The 12594-nt window shown below is 50.4% G+C and overlaps 2 protein-coding genes across 3 annotated transcripts in view; one reads left to right on the top strand and one right to left on the bottom strand.

The window, feature by feature from the left end:
• Positions 1-5510, bottom strand: part of NAA25 (N-alpha-acetyltransferase 25, NatB auxiliary subunit) — a 30537-nt gene extending 25027 nt beyond the window's left edge. Inside the window, exons 1-3 of the mRNA XM_055709011.1 lie at positions 5380-5510; positions 2052-2137; positions 996-1134 (exon numbers count right to left, since the gene is read on the bottom strand). Of these exons, the coding sequence (XP_055564986.1) occupies positions 996-1134; positions 2052-2137; positions 5380-5437 (283 nt within the window). The 5' untranslated portion in view covers positions 5438-5510. The remainder of the gene's footprint in view (positions 1-995; positions 1135-2051; positions 2138-5379) is intronic.
• A 2155-nt stretch (positions 5511-7665) lies between these two features.
• On the top strand, positions 7666-12316 carry LOC129735268 (TRAF-type zinc finger domain-containing protein 1-like). Of its 2 annotated transcripts, XM_055700947.1 has the most exons (3): positions 7666-7755; positions 8955-9231; positions 10090-12316. In XM_055700947.1, the coding sequence occupies exons 1-3, from the start codon at positions 7720-7722 to the stop codon at positions 10167-10169; spliced, it is 393 nt and encodes a 130-aa protein (XP_055556922.1). In that variant the 5' UTR covers positions 7666-7719; the 3' UTR covers positions 10170-12316. The 2 variants fall into 2 exon arrangements, with proteins under 2 accessions (XP_055556922.1, XP_055556921.1); XM_055700946.1 differs by lacking the exon at positions 10090-12316 and having other exon boundaries at positions 8955-9476.
• Positions 12317-12594: the final 278 nt, after the last annotated feature.

Raw genomic sequence — 12594 nt, 5'->3', positions numbered from 1 at the left:
ACCATTTTCTTGCAGGACCAAACGTGGAAGTGCCTAACACCCACCATTTCGTTTCTGACTTAAGAGACCTAAAAGTTAGAATCCTGAGCTTAATGCTTATGCAAGTTGTTTGGAATCACAGAAAGGCTTTTGACATTTTCAGACATTTATGCGGAAGTCACACATACACACAAAAATTGCTTGTTAGTCAAGAAATGATGCTTTAACTCCACATACACACTCATGTAGAAAGAAATAAACTAGGAGAGCACAAGCAATCACTGCATTGCAGACTGATACCAAAACCCCATTTCTACACAAGTTGTTTCACCACATTGTCGTTGCTCCAGCAATTCAACAATAAACACTGCTACCACCACCAAGAACCACAAGAAGCTGCCAGAAACAACTGCTTAGAGCTGTACAAAAGCAGTATATAAGGTCTGGCTTTTTTCAGAACAGCATGTGCAATCTGACGCCATCAAACATGCAAAATTTAGTATTTTTGTAATGCCGTATCACTGCAAGGAACCATACTGAAAAAGCTACTGTGGTCAAACTGAGAAGTGAGTATTTCCCTCCTGCTTGTCACACAGCTTCCCGAGGCCTGAACCCCTCATCTAGGGTCTCACAGCATGAAAACACTCTCCAAACCACAGACCGGGTGATTTGTCATCTCTACAACATATACTGACAACAAATTCCAGTAGCTTTCATTAAAAAAAGTGAAGTCAAAGCTTGATTGTGATGGATGATCATTAGCATGCCATTCGTTTAGGAACTGTGTACACAATAACGTTCACAAGGGAAGCCTAAACAAGGCTCTTGGCTTTACGGGCATCACTAGAGCCTTGGAGGCAATCTTAGCAGGCATCATTTAAATTCTCTGAGTCTCTTAACACGCCTATACACAAACCCTGGACTTTGCACTATTCCCCCTGGAACTGTGGGTCTCACATACTTCTGAAGAACATAAATAATTAGGATTTTTAAGAGAGGCAAAGGAAAAAGCTTACGTCTATGCATTTCCCGGTAAAGAATAGTTAGTGCTTGCAAGGAATTATCATCTGTGGGTTCAAGTGCTGCTACTTCTTGTGCCAGAGCATACGCTTCATCTTGTTTGCCAGTTCTCTGCAAGCCAATTGCCTTTAGAACCTATTGACACAACAGAGGCAGCTGTTAGAAATACAGTTGGCAGTGAAAACTCTCTCATTGCTGGTGAGGAAAGGCTTTGCCCAGCCACCTCATTACTTCTACAGATCTTCAGGTTTGATTAAGCTTCTAATCCATATGGCTGTAGAGGAAACACTCCAAAGGCAAGCTGCACCAAATAGCATGGCTTTGCAATTCTTAACAAAGATGTAGGCCACTCCAAGGCATCAGCTGCCACTCAGTTTCCCTGCTGCAGGCTGAACCCCTACCAGTCCTGCCAATTGTCAGTTTTTTCTTTCAATAACTGGCCAGAGAGAAGTGACAGAAATGTGATTCAGGTCATTGACACTCGCTCCAGCTTAGGAAGCTTTCAAAAATGTGGAAGTGAAAAAAGAAAACCCACAAGGAAAAGAGAAAAGCAGAAACATGTTCAGAAAACTGAGGCACGGAACTCCCTTTCCTTCAAGAGGCTCAGCAGGGAGGGCAACGAGCAAGAGGCAGAAGAGCAAATGCCTCCAAAATCACCTTGTGGTGTTTTACTAAGGACTACACCTCCCAAGGAAATGTCTTGGTCCAAACTACTACACATAGGTATCCCAAGCTAAGGTCTAAAAGAAGCATTTTGAAGGCACTGGCCATGTGCCAAGGCTGCTGGCAGTGGTTCTGACAAGGAGCTAGACAATTAGCTGGGGTGCAACCAGTTACACTTTAGTCATTAGAGGCACCTCACCAAGAGGATCTGCACAAGTTTTTCAGGCAAACGAGGCACTGTGCAAATCAGAACAGCCCAAGATGTTCCAGGGGGTTCAGCCGACACTGTGGTCTCTGAAAGATCACGCACACAGCTCAAAAGGCACAGTGGCACACTCCCAGGCTCAGAGCGACGCTCACCAAACACACTCAGTGCACCGCACACTTACCTTTGCACAGTGAAGATCCTTGTGTTTTTTGAGCAGTTTATCCGCTTGTTGGATTGCCATTTTATTATTGCCATTATCAAGATAATCTGCATAAGAACAACAAGGACAGCATTACACCAGAACACAAGATCCACTCTGGAAAGCCACCTCTACATTTTCTGTCAAGTATGAGCTGTTAGGCCAGTAGCGCAAATAGCATTTTCCTTGTACAATTCACATTAACCCAAACATTCAGGGAGCAAGTCATTCCGTAGACAAAGTATTCACCTCACTGTACTAGTTTTAGTCATTCAAACAAACAAGCTTTTGTAATTAGTCCACACAGATCATTACAGCAACAAAAGCGACACAGAACAGAGTGGGTTCTGCAGCAACAGCTCTCTGCTAGCAGCAGAGCTTAAGACTCTTTGCTTCAGTAAAAGGAGCAATTAATTTGCTGTGCCTTTGGGAGACTTTCAATGACTTTGAACAGGCAGCAGGGTAGAAACTAAGCACCCACACTCTCCCAAAGCATTAAGCGAGAAGACCTACTTGTCCGCATGACCAATACTTCACACAGAGCAAATCTGTCCCATAATAGAGCACCACTATGCCTTCACCACACGGGTTTCAAAGACAAAAAAAATGAAGCTCCCAGGGGTCGCCTCACTATCTCCTAGGGGGATAACCCACCATCTAGTAACACTTAGCTGTAGAAAACCCCTGTCTCCAGACCATTTTCTTTTTTTCAGCTCAGTATTAAGATTTGCAGCTTCACTTACAGCACATCACCATGTTACTAGACAATTATATATAACCAATTGTACAGCATGACCCCTATATGCTTCCCCTCCCTCCAAAATTAATATGAACCAAAACCTAGCAGAAAAAAAACTTAGCTGCACCCGATGTGCCAGGAGGGAAGGGTCTGCTCACTGTGTTCTGGCCTCTCCCCTACCAAACTGTGAACAGAACTAATGCCAGTTTAGTGACAGGACATTACACATCTTTTTCTTGTCAAGACTGTCATTCTCATTACGAGAGAGAACTCTTTTACCCAGTAGAGAGGTGACCTTTAGTAATTCCTTGGTATATGGTAGGAAGTATGCACCTATACTAATGAGATTTCTATTCGGCAGCTTTAACTTTTGCTTCCACGGCCAAGTGCTGCAGATTTGAAGTCGAGCTAATTGGGCTCCTGAGACCGTACAGATAAAACCTCAAACGAAGCAGCCTGCCCACCTAACCAAAACAAAACGTTACTGCATGAAATAGAGTTTGAAACTGTAACACATTGCCTTTACTTGGGGTAGACGGCTGCTTTAACTTGTGATAACCTGTGCATCACCTTTAACATTAAAGCTTCAGCAGGGATTTCTCAGTGAAGAGGTTTCAAAACTGTGGAACAGCACATCCCAGGGACTCTTCATATATCAGCAGAGACTTCTTGATTTAAGGATCTTAAATATAGTTTGCTTACACACAAATTATCTGCCATGCTGCACTGTCTTGGATTGCTTAACAGCTGTGCTGACAAGATCTCTGCTTTAGGTCTCCTAAAGTAAATCAAATAAACCACAAACCTCTCTAAACTGCAGCAGAATAAAAAGACTGTATTTTGCTAACAACAAATAAGTGTGTTGGAAGCCAAAGTAGCTGGCAACTTCCAAAGGAATTCAAGCTCAAGGAAAATAAACTGAAGCCTACACTGCTTGCAAGGGCTGTAGGTGGAGATGTTCAGTGGCTGGAAATGCAACACATGAACCTTCAGGTGAAGGGAGAATAAACCCAGATGGAAGATAAACATAGCTGTCAAGGAACCCTGAGTAATCAAGGCACGTGGTGCAAAGTGGAAAGCACTGGTTTAAGTCAAGATCAGCCCTTTGACCTCATGCTGCACGTCTCCAGTTTATGATTTTTGTGAAGCCGTGTATTTACCCCTTTCAGGACGTACGCTTTATTTCTGGGTCTGCAGCACCAAAGCCAGAATTCAAATCTCACGCTGCAGATAATCCTTTCTAGAACTAGCAGAAAGCTATTTTAAAGCTCTCTCCCTAATAGCCAGAGAGCCAATATATCGCTATTCACTCCCTCCCCAACAGCTATTCACCAAAATGAATCCATCTCAACATCAGCTGCTTTCGTGCCGGTTGAATTTACTGAGCTTTTTCTTTCAAGAACATTTAAGGTGCTGCCCAGGTGATAACACAAATAACTGCACATTAATACAAGTGGCAATCACAGCACAGACAGAAAACTAAGGAAGAAATTTACAAAATTGTGAGATAAAGACAAATTGCACAGCAGTGCTCATAATGATGCAACCAACTTCAAGCCAGCTGTGTCTTTACACTTTTAATCAAGTGAAACTCTCTTCCTCCATGTCAGTGGAGCCCATCGTAGATGCAGGCCTGCATCCCACCGTCCTCACTGCCTGGGCAGCAAAGGATGCTCCCGGAGTGTGCTCAGCCCCAAACCAGAGCAGCTCCCCACGGCTGTGGGGAGAGAGATTTTTCTCCTGGCATTGGAAGTTGAGAGTCTCTGGCCCATCTTCCATTTTTGAGAAGCTGCGACACCGTAGCCTGGGGAAGCGTTTTTCTTTTCTCCTTCTCTGCATTTGCATAAGCAGAGCCAAGCCTGCGCTCTCTCGGGCAACCCCAGCTGCACCGAACACCCCGGGAAATACCTGGGGGCACCCTAATCCAAGGAGTTTCTTAACAAGTCCGTCCCCCCACTACTTCACTCGCCTCCCAATTAATCTCCCTCACGCCGTCTTTAGCCCGTGCCGCACCGCTCCCGCACAGCGCCTTCCCGGTGCCCGCCACCGCTCCCGCCCCGGCACGGATCAGGCCTCGCTCCCGGCCCCGCCGCAGCAGCCCCGCCGGCTGCGCTCGCCGCCCCATGCCTGCGCCCGGACGGGGGGGGCTCCGCGCTGCTGGCAGCGAGACGCGCGGCGGGGGCCGGGGCGCGGTGCCCCCCCCGGGCCCGGCAACACTCCCGCTTCCTGCCGCGGGCGGGAGCCGGGACCGGGCTCCGCCAGCCCCCGCGGCAGAGCCCCGCGCACACACGCACGCGTGCCCCACGGGCCCGCCAGGATCGCGGGAGGCCGAGGGCCCGTCCCGGGGCGGCAGAGCGCGGGCTACCCCGGCGCCCGCCCGCCGAGCCGAGCCTCCCCCGCCGCCGGGGATGAGGCGGGCGGGCGGAGGGGCCCGCCGGAGGAGCTACCCAGCGCTATGCCGGGCCGGGCCGCCCGGCGGGGCCCTCCGCGCCGGCCCCAGGCGCCGCCGGGCGGGCCGGAACAACCCCGCCGGGCCCGGGGAGCGCGGCCGGGGGTCCGCGGGGTCCGTACCGTAAATGGGCCGCAGGCGGCGGTCGTTGGGGTCCTGCACATGGCCCCGCGCCGCCATGATGAGAGCGCAGAACCGCAGTGCGCAGCCGCCGGCCGGGCCGGCCCGGGGGCGGGGGTGAAGGGCCGCCAGGAGCAGCGGGGCGGGGCCGAGCGCGGCGGCGGGGCGGGGCCTGGCCGGGGAAGGGAAGGGGGCGGAGCCCGGTCGGGAAAAGGGGCGGGGCCTGGCCGCGCGCCGCGTCCCGTTGCCACGGCGCCGGGGAGCGCGGGTGCGTTGTCGGGTGCGTTGCTGGGCTGGCGCCAGCCCCGCAGAGCCGGGAGCGCCCGCAGCCGGGAGCGGGGAGCAGCTCTGCCCGCGCTGCGCCGCGCCGGGCCCCTCGCACTGCCGCAGCCGCTTTCCCTGCAGTGCTGAGAGCGCAGCCGTCTCTCCTGAGCTCTCTGCTCACCTACCCACGTCCCTAGCCACCTGCCCACACTCACCCCCACCTCTCTCCCCATCTTCCTTTACCCTTCCCCACCTTCCTCCCTCCCCATCTTCCTTCCTCCCTCCCCACCTCCCTCCCTCCCTCCCTCCCCATCTTCCTTCCTCCCTCCCCACCTCCCTCCCTCCCTCCCCATCTACCTTCCTCCCCATCTACCTTCCTCCCTATCCCCCCCCTCCCTCGGCCAGGGAGGCCCGGGGCCGAGGCAGCAGGAGGAACCCGGCTCTCCGACCCCGGACACAGCCATGCCCTCGGCTGCCGGTAGCCAGGCGGCAACGCTGCGGTGCGGCCACTGGTAAGAGACGCAGCGGAGGCTGCCAGGGGTCTCCGGGAGCCACCACTGCACACACATCCATACGTATCCCCTTGACATGTGCCACGGGCTGGGAGGGACAGCTCACTAACGAACATGCCCCCTTCATTACAAACGGTTGGCGTGTTGTTCTGCCGTGTCAGGGCCTGACAACCTGCTCACCCTTGACTCAAGTTTCTGACTTGAGCACGTAGGCAGGAACCAAAGTATTTGGTAGAAATAAAGACTTGGTTTTCAGCAAGGCACACGTGAACTCCGTGGTCCCAAGTTCCCATTCAGCAGCCATGTGGCAGAAGGCGGGATGTGAAAACAGAACCAGGAGGCACCTCCTGTTTCTCTCTGATGACAGTTCCCTTTTCCCAGCCACACCGGTGTCGGTAATACATCCACCGACAGCGATGCCAGCTCAGAAGTTACCTCCTGAGTACAAGCAACTAAAGACATTCCCTTTTTTTTCCCAAAGGGACGTGGGACTCCAAGCAGTTTCTGGCAGCATCAGCCCGGCTGGTTTGCAAGCAGCTGAGTACGTGCAGTTGAGATGCTGCTGTTGGACTTTGCTGCTTTGCCAGGCTGTTGCCTGCTCGGGATCTGGCCAAGGAGAAAACTGAACGGCTCTGCTGGTTTTCTCCTTGGTGACATGGGAAGGCACAATAGGTTATAGAACTAATGTTGGTGTTCTGAGTTGTGCTTTAGTCTGGGGAGCATCGTCTAGAAAGGATGCTACCTGCCTGAGGCAGGAACAAGGGCGAAGCTCAGAGTGCCTCAGTTCTTTTTGGATCTTCTCTGTTTGTAAGCCTTGCCTTGTCCTCCAGATAGGAAAATGAGTCTTTTGGGAAGGGGGTGGACGGAGAAGTTTTGGCTCCAGAGTAAGATGGCTACTGCTATCATTCACTGAGCAAATCTGGCCCAAGAGGGTCTGTTCTGTAGTTTTTCCGAGCAGAGCACTGTTCGACCTCTCATAGCCCGGTTAGTTTCAGGAAGAAACTGTGATCTTCTCAGATGAGTTTATTAATTAGTTCATCACCTTGAACCTGGTGATAACTTATGCTGCAAAATTTGCTTTTCTCATAATGAAATCCATCCACCTTGATTTTATCTCCAAGTAGTGTGAACATTGTGACCTTTGCATGCTATAGGCGTTAATATCCCACCTATGAAGGAATGTGGAGGCCTGGCTGGGCTTGCCTTGCTCTTTAGTTCCTCGGTTCTCTAAACCATGAATTCATCAAAAGCTTTCTTAGGATTTTTGTGTTGTGAAAAACTGCTTGCAACTGTGGTCAGTGTATTTTCTGCAAAGTAACCTCTGTGATGTTTCTTATAGCAACAAGGATATCCCTGCCTCTAACTTCACAATTCATGAAGTCCACTGCAGCAGGTTTCTTGCAGCGTGCCAGTACTGCAAGGAATACATCCCGAAGTCGGAAATGAAGAACCATTTTGCATCTGAGCACATGGAGGTGAGAAACGCACTTCTCCTCTAAAACTGCTGTCCTCTGTGGCAATTAATCTAATGAGGTCTGTTTATTGTAGGTTACCTGCAAGTGTCAGATGAAGATGGAAAACCGACACTTGGAGGACCACAAGGTTGGTGAACATCAATTGATGTTAGATGTTTTGAAGCTACACTATGGTACTTCTAAGCACTGATTCCAGAGCCTTTCTGTCAGCCAGGAGCTGGACTCCAAACTGTGATTGATGCACCTTTTTTATTGAACCGTGCTCTCTAAATTCATACCCTCTGAGAGAAGGGGGTTGGAAACTGCCTTCAAGCAGTGGAGCCTGCTCAAGTCTTCATATCCAAGGGTTATCTGCAGTAATTGATGATTTTGTCCTTGTTAGTGATTAAGATGAAAAATGGTGCACTGTTTCAGAAACACAGAATATGATGAACTCCACTTCTTCAATTCCTTTCACATGATGCATTTCTGACTGCTGCAGTCGTTATGTGAGTTTTAATAAGTCATAATGTCCAACAGACTTTGAAAATAGTTTGTAAAATCAACGGGGATTTTTTTAATTTCTGACTCCAGTTGGCTGCCGTCACAGGCAATCTTGTAATCAATGTCAGCCCCTTCCCTTCCTATGGCCCCCCCTTGCAGACAGCTCTGCAAGTGCCACCTAAGCCTGCTTATTGCTGACAAACAAAGGATTTTCAAACGGTGAAGAAATGACCAGTTCAAAACCCTGGAAGCACTTCATCCTGCACGTTTGTGTGTAGTGGTTCTAGTTTTGCCTGTAAAGCAAATGATGACATATTCTTGCAGCATCTGCTATTCTAACAGGGCTTTCATCTCTCTGTAACCCCTCTGGAAGGGCAACTTACCGTCATTCAGTCGCGCAGTCGCGGGTGAAGGACATAGGCAAGCAATTCTTGCCGAGTAGTAAGTGAGCTGTAAATCTGTTCCCTCGCAGAACACACACGGAGATGTTTTTTAGCAGTGCTCAGTGCAATGGGATCAGGACTGGGTTTTGAGACTGTCCCTGAAAGCTATCTTCAAGAAGCGCAGTGGGAAGGAATCTGCTGTCCAAGTATGACAGATATTAAAGTAATGTCCTGAGTCTTCGGAGTGCTTCAGCTGGCGTGTTTATGACTACACAGGTTACATAGCCTGCTGGTCTTCACATTTCTCACATACTATCTTATTCCAGGCTATCCTTTAGCGTAGCTTTGGAACTGGCTAAAGAAACAATGGACCGCTCAGCTCTTCAGCAAATGGAGAACCTCCCTCCACCTTTGCCTCATCCTTCCATATGTGAAGAATAATCCCTTGTTCTTTTTCCAGGCGTTCGTGTGCCTTCTCCGACTCGTCCTATGCCCTTATTGTGAAATACAACTACCTTTGAAAGCCATGGTTAACCATGAGCTTTACTGTGGAACACGGACAGAGAAGTGTGAGAACTGCCACCGCTACATATTGGTGAGAGACCTGAAAGAACATCCTCAGGTCTGTGGGCTAGAAGGGATACAAACCCAAGGAAGTGCACCATCTGACTTCACGGATGAAGATGAGGATGCATATTGGCAAGACCTTTGGTACAGTGCAAGCGAATCAGGAACAGGTAACTATGCTGGGCCTTTGTGGGGAATGCCCAAGGGGCTAGAAAAGCAGATTTATAGCAGCTGTGTAGGGGACACCCCTTAAGGACATTAGCAGAAGCAATGTTTCAGCAGCACAAAGAAATTAGAGGCGAGGTGAGGTGCAGAGATGAGTAATAACCAGCTTCATATTGGACATTTGGCAGCCGATCCAAGCGCAAGGGTTTTTAATTCTTTCTGGGAAAACACTGGGTAATGACAGCTCCAGAGCCACTGGGAGTGGGCTGATTTTCCCGTGGAACAGAACTGCAAAGGTATAAGCCAGCTACACAGAGGACTGCTGAGGTCCCTGGGGTGAGAGCCCAGGCCACTGCCGGTTCTTTTGTCTCAAAGTATCGAGCTTCGCAATGAAAGCGGGAGTTGTTTGCTCGCGGCACATTCTGCCTGGGGTTGTGCGGCAGCTGCGCTCCTCCTCGGTTAAGCAGCAGGGTAGGTAAGATCTGGATGTGGGGTCACGTCTGTAGCACTGCGCATCTCTGCAGTGACGTCCCGGACATCGCTGAGACTATTATCAGTGGGGCAGACATGAAGCGTCAGCTGGTTGTGAAAGGAGAAATGGTGCTAAAGGATTTATTGAAGGCAGTCGTGGGCTTTTTTAGCAGACCACTGCCTTTAACTTGGATCCCAAAACACTGCTCTCACGCTGGATGGCGTGGATTTGCTGATGTGGAATGAATTCAGCAAGTGTGACTAGAGTAACTGTTGCCTTAGTGTGAGCTCAGGTTGCCGTCCTGTGACACAGAACAGCAGCCTGTTGCGTAGGGATCCAACTGCGCCAGACTTCTCTCTGGTAGGGGATGTAACTCTGCTTTGCTTTGCAGATGATGAGCCCGTCACCCTGCCCTGCCCATGTTGTGACTTGCAGTACCCCATCTGTGAGCGGATGGATCATGAGGTTTAGTATCTCCTTGTATTACCTACTGACAAGTAATGATTTTGAAAGCTCTCGTAATGCAAACTAAACAAAAGGCCCTGGAATTGCACAACAGAAATGTTTGCCTTGCACATCCGAGTGATGTTGAAACCAGGATGTATGGCTCACAGCTCAGGTGGGAGAGGAGCAGAGGCGTGTAACCTGTGTAGGTAAGAGGGGAAGGAGACAACGCAGGCTGTCCATCTAGGAGATGGAGGAATGTCTCGCAGGGTAGACGTGAAGAGAGAGAGAGAAAGGTTAAGGACGTGACTCTATCGGGAGCTCAGCCTAAGTGAGGAGCGGTGGGTTTATGAAGTGCTGAGTGCCGCACAGCGCTCAGCAGGGGATTCAGACGCTTCTCGATATTGCTGCCTGGTATTTCTGCTATGGAAAGAACACCAGGTCTTGGTGCTGCTGAAGCTGTTACTGCTGTTCAAGAACACTGGACAGGTACCAACTAGACCGCTTGGTGCTTTAATGCTTCCGTACACCTAAAGAGCAGAGTCGGGGAGGGGGGTGCCCGCGGAAGAGGCAGTCCTCTGGGCTTCGCTGCTAGGACAGAGAAGCTAGGAAAACGCTACGCTCGCTCATTTTCTCTTTCACGGCTCTTTTGCATTCTTACAGTCCTAACTAGTGACGTTGTATTTTGCTGGTTGGTTCTTCTGGGCCTTTCCTGTCCTAGGTGATAGTAAAGTCAGTATGAATAGAAATGAGATCTGATAAAATTTTATAGCTTATCACCTGTTAAATAGTTGTGCTGTCACGAAGAAGTCCCATCCACCTCCTATGACAGCTGGCTGGTGGAGGACGACTTTATCTCACAAAGATAACAGATGCTTTCCTTTCTGGTTCCTATTTTTGTTTTGTGGGTTTCTGTTGTCTCGTCTTGTTATTCCTCGACATAATTAACCGGCAGGAAAACATGACGTTACAACAAGGATAGCCAAGAGGGGCACTTCTGTGGGCAGCATGACTTGGAAATTACTTTTAACCTGATTTTTTTCTTTAGATTTGGTTTTTAAGATGCCACTTGTACCAGGCGGCTAGCAGGAACCTGATCAGAACTACCCTGACAGGACTCTAGGGCTGCTTTCCCCATGCTTGGCACTGGCTTTGCAGGGTCATGTGTAGGTGTGAGAGGCACAAGCATGAACAGGAGCAGGTAGGGTTGTTGGCTGGCTGGCGGCAAGGCCCCAGCTACGGGGTGGTTCTGTTCAGCAGGACAGGTTCAGGTCCAGTTTTGCTCAGGTCCTGTGATAGCCAGTCATTCTTCCCAAGCTCTGGGTAAGAGCAAATGCACATGTCAGCAAACGATACCTACCTCTTCCGAACAAACAGTTCCCTACTAACCTTCACCTTGCTGAGGGGGGACGCTCTGCAGTGCTTTTATGGGAATAAGTCTGAATGAACTGTCATGGAAACAGTCAAACGTCTGTTTTGCTTTAGCTCGACTGTGTGGTGCACCCTGCTGCTGGGGACTCGATGCCTCCTGAAGCCAAAAGGCAGAGAGAAGAATCACCAGAGCTGCCCTGGACACGAAGCAAGTGTCAAGGTATGGGCAAAACACAGACTGACACACACACGGTTTTCCTTTACGTTGCAGGAACACTGGGCGTTCCAAGCTGAGTAGAAGTTGTTACCCTGTTCTGTCTCCAGAATTTTAAAATCTTCAATCCTCCACCATTGGTCTAGTTTTATGCAAGAAAGATGAAATCCTTAGAACTCAGTATCCTCAAAGATCTTGGTTACAAAGCTGTACGCTGCTGGAATGGCAGTTGGCTCTACTTTTGTTACCTGAATGGTCTTGAATCTCTCCGGCTGCATTGACTGTTCCTGTGAAGCGCTGTGTTTGTGTCATCTCAGGAGATGTTTCTCCTTGGTGCACAGGTCGCTGCATGAAGCAGGAGCCTGGACCTCCTGCTGAAGAGGCCCAGGTGCCAAAGAGACGGCTGCCCGCTCCCACCTCCAGAGGCAAGGCCAGAAAGAAGGCGGCTGGCAAGAGGGGCAGAGCAAGGAAGAGAGGGGCGTGTGGACGTGAAGGTGCCTCACCATCCCCTCAGAGGCCTGCCAAGCGCTCCCGCTCAGAACCCCTCACATCCAGCCCGTTGAGATACTCTCCGAGCCAGCCAAGGTAACACCTCTGCCTTCCGTTCCAGGCAGCCGCGCCGGGGCTGCCCCGAAGGGTGAGGGGCCGGCGGCGCTGCAGGAACAAGTTTTGCTCTGCTGGGAGCAGGGGCGCAGCCTCAGCCTGGCGCACTCGCGTCTTCAGGCGGCAGCGACCCAGCAGCGGCGGCAGTGACAAATGCATTTCAGTCCTCCGCCTTGTCCCCTTGCGCTGCAAACCTGGGTGCCCTCATGTGTGCCTGCAGCTGAAAGGGTGTCACTCCATGTAACGTGGCTGGTGCTTATCCGC

Source organism: Falco cherrug, chromosome 1 (genome assembly GCF_023634085.1).
Source record: "Falco cherrug isolate bFalChe1 chromosome 1, bFalChe1.pri, whole genome shotgun sequence".
NCBI lineage: Eukaryota > Metazoa > Chordata > Aves > Falconiformes > Falconidae > Falco > Falco cherrug.
Note: the sequence above shows the minus strand (reverse complement) of the source record. Positions and strands in the feature narration are given on the sequence as shown.